The sequence below is a fragment of the Eucyclogobius newberryi genome, unplaced genomic scaffold (genome assembly GCF_026437365.1).
Source record: "Eucyclogobius newberryi isolate DKJ021-1_F unplaced genomic scaffold, fEucNew1.0.hap1 SCAF_2, whole genome shotgun sequence".
In the NCBI taxonomy this organism is placed as follows: Eukaryota; Metazoa; Chordata; class Actinopteri; order Gobiiformes; family Gobiidae; genus Eucyclogobius; species Eucyclogobius newberryi.
Genome location: NW_027315834.1, coordinates 22921862 through 22928616, shown reverse-complemented (window position 1 = coordinate 22928616; position 6755 = coordinate 22921862). Strand labels below are relative to the sequence as shown.

The 6755-nt window shown below is 39.8% G+C and overlaps 1 protein-coding gene across 1 annotated transcript in view; it reads right to left on the bottom strand.

Moving 5' to 3' along the window:
- Positions 1-1302: 1302 nt before the first annotated feature.
- LOC140368237 (uncharacterized) overlaps positions 1303-6755 on the bottom strand; it is a 9867-nt gene continuing 4414 nt past the window's right edge. The window contains exons 2-4 of the mRNA XM_072455200.1: positions 2294-2983; positions 1527-1676; positions 1303-1438 (exon numbers count right to left, since the gene is read on the bottom strand). Of these exons, the coding sequence (XP_072311301.1) occupies positions 1303-1438; positions 1527-1676; positions 2294-2983 (976 nt within the window). The remainder of the gene's footprint in view (positions 1439-1526; positions 1677-2293; positions 2984-6755) is intronic.

Below are 6755 nucleotides of genomic sequence, written 5' to 3'. Positions count from 1 at the left end.
GCACATTACGAAGTCCCATTAAGTCCAGAGTCTGCATAGGTCCATTTTCAAATTAAGTCCAAAGGGAATTTTTACTGAATGTCAGATATTATTTCAGTCTAGCCTATGAGGTTGTCCCTATTCTACTTCTGAATTCATTAGTATTAAAAAATGTAATAAATACATGAATAAATAACTGTCTTGGACCTGAGCACTGCTGCCCTGAAAGTGGATCAGTGCTTCTTGTTCTTGAGTGTTTCCTCGCCCAGATGGTGGGGCTGCTCTTGTATCACAGTCTGTTTGTATCTATTTTCTACTCAAGCCAAGCCCCGGTGAATATGAAATATAAATTAAAAAAATACGATGAGTGCTGTTTATCTCAAACCTAAAACGGAGGCTGTCCCTTCATGACAGTACACACATTGTAATGTTTTTCTCTTCAAATTGACAATTCTTGAATTAATTATAAAGTGAATTGCCTACATTAGGCTGACAAAGAAACTGGGGGGGAAATGACATGTTACTGTGTGTAAGACGGTTCTATAGCCTACACTGTAAAGAATTTCCCTGTTAAAAAACAGTTAAGAGCTGGCAGTATAGTTGCCATTATTTAACCGTTAATTTAACAGGGCATTACTGTCGCAAATTTAACAGCTTATTACTGTTCATGAAATAACATTAGGTCATTGTGATTTCATTGATTTAACTTTAATTTGCCGTTAAATCTAATTTCAAAAACAGTATAATAATGTTCTTTTTTTAAAAATATATATTCAAAAATATGTGAATGTTACAAAGAAACAACAATTTTGCATTATTTTTGATTGTTTTATTAAACAAATCAATATAATTGGCTGTGAATAATGACAAAAAATAAAATAGTAACATAAAAACATCGCAGCAGCAGGATTTTATAAAATAAAGTGCTATCAAGGAGGTGCTCCGCACATCAGATTCTGTGCCAGGTGCGTAGGAAAAAATGCGTATGTGACGCTAAATATAATAGGAAAAGGATTCCTTCAATAGGAAAGGGATTCCTTCAATAAGAAAAGGATTCCTTTTCCTATTACATTTAGCGTCACGTACGCCTTTTTTCCTTCGCACCTGGCACAGAATCTGATGTGTGGGATTCCTTTTCCTATTATAAAATAAAGTGCAAATTCTATACTGCATGTCATTTTTCACACCTTCTTAAAGATACAGCCAACTTACAGGCAACTTACAGCCAACGCTGATGCAGAGGAACAAAGTCACCTGAGAAGAGGAACATTCTCTAGTGTCACATTAGGTTCTTTGGGATTGAAACGTTAAATGAAATCCCATTCAAAGCCTCAATAGTGTGGAGACACGTGGGTTTACGGTGGATGTCTTTTTCACCGTCACTTTCCCGTTTTTTTTGGTGACGACCTCTCCCCTTGTGAGCTTGGTGCCCCTTTCAGGGTTTATCCCTATGAAACGCCTGGAAAATAGAAGAGGCATAAAGTCAGGAAATCTATTACTTAGATAACATAACTTCTATTCATTTCTATAATAATTACTGTTCTAACCTTTGAATGAACTCCAAAGTGCAGGCTGCCTCGTCCGGGTACTCCAGGTTAAAATTATAATAGGTGGAAAATACAGCTGCAAGTCCTGTCCCGAAGGTTGGCTGGATCCCATCAGAGACGATGCTGCCCTCAAGGCTCACTTTCCAGTGCCTGATGCAGTTGCCACCAGTGTCACCTGAAACTACAATGGTCTTAGTGTAAAATATATATAAAGTGTAAATATAATATAGTCAGTATTTATTCTGCTGTCAAATGACAATATATAAATCCTTCAAAATACAGTTCAAGAAGATGGAGAACTATGATAACATGAATAAAACTTCAGGTGACATACCACAGAGTATGAGACGAGGCGTGGCAGGAAGGGAAAGGGTTCCCTCTATGTCAGCAGACGTCATGTGTTCCTTTCACAAACAAACATAACTTATTTGGTTATATTGTTCATTTTACATTTGTATTCTATGTGTTTTAAAGGCAAACTGGGAAATGCAAGCATAGTGTATGGACCTGGGCTCAGACCTGGGCTCCAAAGATTGAATGCCTGATGTCCTACTTTACACTGCAACCCCATGGCTGTGCTGTAGGCTACTTACTTGTGCTAGCAGGACTAAGCCGTCGAGTTGTTCTCCAAAGTGTGCCATTAGGAGCTGCAACACCACAAAGGGGACCTCCATATCTGCGGTCAACTGGAGAACTTCTTTAACTTGTTTGTTTGTTGGTTTTATTTTGAAGAACTCAATAATAGCCTTCCCACATTCCTCCATTGCCATCTCCAGTGTGCAGATGTGAAAAGGTAGGGCCACTTTGTTTTAAGCTCAGCGATGTTTGGAGATGGAAGAGCATTAATGTGTAGCCGCTGTAAGGCGAAAGTCACGTTCATTGTTTCTTTGACATCAGCTCTCTCGCCTCCATTCATCCCTTCTCTTGCATATATTTCCAATAATTGTTTCCTTTTTGTCTCCTGTGTCTCTTCGGTTTCCTCTGGTGGTAGAGCAGGTTGAAAACGTGTACACCCATAAGTGTCTGTGGGTCCTCTTTTCTTTCTATTGCTGGAGCGATGCTGCCTGAAGCTGGTGGGTCGATTAATATTTTCGATTCTATTCTTGATCTGCAGTAGAAGAGAATCATATCCTCCTCCAACTATTTGGCCACTGCTCATCTGATCTGCAAATGTTTTTGGATATTGCCTCACGATGTTTCGACACACCACTGCACACTGGGCACGGGTAGGGTTCAGCTCATTTTTTCTCATTTTGTCTGCAATTATCCTCACCATTCGTCGGCGTCCTCCTGGTGACGCCCTTTTTTCCTCTACAATAGCAGATTGTATGTCTGCTGGCATGAGATTCCAGGGAACTTGGAAGGTTTCTGGCCATGTTTTTAGTATTTGGGAGGTGCCTGGACTTTCCTCAGATTCGCTAGAGAATGGGTGGCAGGATGAGGATGAGCTGCATGGACTTGGGATTGGTACAATGATGGTGTCATCAGCATGTCACATCTTCAAGATTCAGCGTTATGGATTCCGTCACTAAATTGGACACATCACATAAATCAATAGGGATATGAAGAAAAAGCAATGATAAGATGTAAAAAAAAAATCTAATAATAATAATGATGAAAATAAAATAAGTTTAAGCAGTACCCATTTTGAAGGCCTCCATCAGTTTTCTTTGCTGAATAACGGGTAGAACATCTTTGATATCCTCTTGTTGTAAATACTTCAGGTCATCAATGCAGTCGATACCAGAGCTAACAAGTCGCTCCATTATGTTTTCTTGGGTCTCCTCTGAACAGGTTGGTAGGGTCCTTTGGATGATACTTCGCAACTCATTTAAAGTTGACATTGTCTTTAAAAAGGAAGAAATGAATGGTGAGGAACAATAATTGGCATCTGACACCATGTGTACTGAGGTAAAGGGTAGTAATCAACTAGCTCTTGTTGACTAATGCATGACACATCTCCTGTTGGTTGAAAGGCATAAACTCCTATGTCAGGGATAAACTGTGTTTGACAGTTGTTGGTGATAAGGTAGACAGATACATTATTTTGCAGAAGAACTAAAAGAATTTGACCAAAAAAGAGGTCATCAGATGTATTTTTTATTGCCACAAGCATATTTTTCTTGTATTTTGTGCCTTTCACTGTTGCTTCGTGAGCAATTAAAGTATTCAGAGGGGTGAAATTATGGCTTGAGACAGATTCTTTGATTTTATCATTATAGTCATCCAGGAAAAAAACAGCTGCTCTTTCCATTGACACAGATGGAGGGAAGAGGTCACCTGCCGTGAGATATGCCTGGAGAAGCGGTTGCCTTTCAGCAAGAGTTGAGCAGAGATTTTTGAAATTGTGGAGTTTCCTGGCACATTGTTTGAAATAGCTGTGCTTGCTTTCGAATCGTAATGTCCATAAACAAATTAGTGGGCCAAAATGGATAATGAGCTCAGGATAATGAGTCACATAGTGATGTTTGGGCCGTAGCTTGTGGTCAGGGAAAGTTTTTTTTCCGGAAAAACAAATATTCTTCATAAAGAACTTACAAGTATGCAATCTGTCCAGTTGAAATAGCAGGTGCACAAATAAGAGCAACTACTTCTCTCAGTTGTAACACTAGCTGCCAGACCTGATTTTCACTTGGAGCTATAATTTTGTCTCCAATCAGCAGTGGTAGAAGTCTTATCAAACACCAGTTTTGGACAGCATGTCCACTCAGTGTGTTGCTTCCAGGAGAGACTACACAGGGAGTGTCATTTGCGTCATTTCCTTTATACTTAAATTGCTTAATCCTTCTGTTCAAGTCAAGGTAGGTAAATTGCTTGTCAACTGTCACCAGATGTTTGATGTACAAAGCCACATCAAATGCCACAATTCCCTCAAATAAGTCGTGGCCAATGCATGGAGGAAGTCCTGGCTTGCATACATGGTAGAAAGACAGCTTGTTAAAGATGGAGTCAAATTTTATGCCACCAGAATGAGCTAAGCCTGGTCCAATCTTTTGGATATGCTCCTTATATGACTGAACTGCGCGATCTGGAGCTCTGCTTAGGGGGTCATCCTGATATGTCTTTCTGTCGATTTCACAAAACCTACAGAAATGTCCACTGGTGCTGAAATTTTCCAAAAACCCTCCAATTCCATGGGACCCCAAATTGTCACCAGAAATAGCCAGGAGAAATCCTTTGCACACTTGTCCATCAGACAATACAATACCATTGTTCTCAAGATCCATCAAGTCTTTGACCAAAGGTCCAAAAACAGCATTTTGACTGAAATGCTTAAAATCCTTTTCTCTGCAGAGAAGCACAAGTTGCATTTGGTCAATACAACACCTGTTGTGAGGTTTTAGATTTCCTAGTGTAAAATAAACCGCCATTATTTTGTGCTTCTTTCTTCCTGACCCAAGGGGATTTACCACTTCAAATGCATCTTGATAAATAATTAAGCCTAAAGCAGGATTGTGGTGGATGATGTCTTCAGTAATATTTTTACCGTCCGAGACATCTTTCAATATTTCACTCATGTCATTTTCTCGGTCCTGTGTGTCATTGAACTGTTCATTTACAGATTTGCATTGAAAAAGAGCCTCGAGGGTTTGTCTTATGGGTACGTACTGAGCAAAGCATTCGATACCAGCTTCATTTTCTCCCAAACATACAGGTACTGGTTCAACATATTTCAACATGTTTTTAAACAGAGTTTTTCTACGTTGATCTGTTTTCAGAGTGTTTGTATTGTGAAGGTGTAAAATATCCTCTTCTTTCAGATCATTAATAAGAGAAGTAATAACATCTTCAGTGGTGCCAACTGAAAGCATTTTTTTCCCTCAGTTTGAAAAATAACTGTGATTGGTTAATGTCATGAACTGACTGAAAATCCTCTATAATTGTTTGGATAATTGATGCCGGGAGAAGTAGCTTGGCTTGTAGTTTAAGATAAAATAGTGCAAGATTTTTCAAAAACATGGTCTCATCAACACTTTCTGGGTCCACCTCCATATCTTCAGTAATGCTTCCTGTGGCATCAGAAATCTGCCCATGCACCAAACTACCCTGCTCATGAGAGGAACTGGGTTGTGCACTGTATGTGCTCTCAACGGAATCTTTCAGACGGCCTCTTCCACATTGTTTATGCTTTCTTGATAAATGAGAGGAAAATGATGATACTACTTCAAAAGTTTTATCACAGTTCTTGAAAGGACATGTAACAACTCTCCCTTCTGTGATGTGAACTCTGAGGTGAGCATATGGCATACTTATAGCATCAAATCTTTCACTGCAAAAATTGACATGGCACCTCACATCAATTGGCAACATCTGAATGTTTGAACCAATCATAGATTCCCGATGATTTCTGTAGATGTGGGCTTTTAAACCAGAATATTTTCGAAATGTCATTTTGCAGTCAGCCATGCAACAGTGCAACACATTAGGTAAATTGTTGTGAATTTTTGTGTGTCTTATAAACTCCATTGGCGTGCCGGACAGTTTGCCACAAATATTGCATGGAGATACCATTATTGTTGGTGGTCTTTCACAGATGAATCAAATAATAGTAAACTTACTATTTTTTGCAAAACAGGATCTGGGTCTGTAAAGTGAAGGAAGAAAACAATTAATTCGACCTTAACAAACAGTGGATAAATGAACAGTATATCAATGTATTTAAAAAAAAAATGTAACTTTAACATTCTTGTTTGAAATGCACATTTGGCTGTCACGTCTTAGGACAGCCAAATGGAAAAAATACTAAATTCAAAAACGACTTGTGTTCGTCAATTTGAAAGCCAACGCATACGTCAACACACTGAACCGCACTTAACGGAAACATACATTTTTGGCGTTTTAAAAGCAAGTAGTGCGAGGTTGTGTGAGGAGAGGTAACGCAGTAGTTTTAGCAGACATGTTTATCGTGAGTTTCCCGGGCACATTGAAAAAAGAGGCGTTGCTTCCTCGGTCTCCCGCATCTCATCCTCACTTCAGAGTTAAAAGTGGCGCATCTGTTCTACTGTAGAGATCTGCTGTTCCTACCGGAGAAGTCCAAATGTGATTTCAGCCACAACGCATGGGTCCAAATTCAACAAGTAGCACTGTAGGTGCGGGCACGAGCGCGGGCTGCTGAGCAGGGGCGCCCCGGTATGTGAGGCGGCGCCCCGGTACGTGAGGCGGCGCACACGCGTTCCGGGGCTCTTGACGCTGTTGGGGTGTTAATGGCAAACATTTTCTTGCCACTGT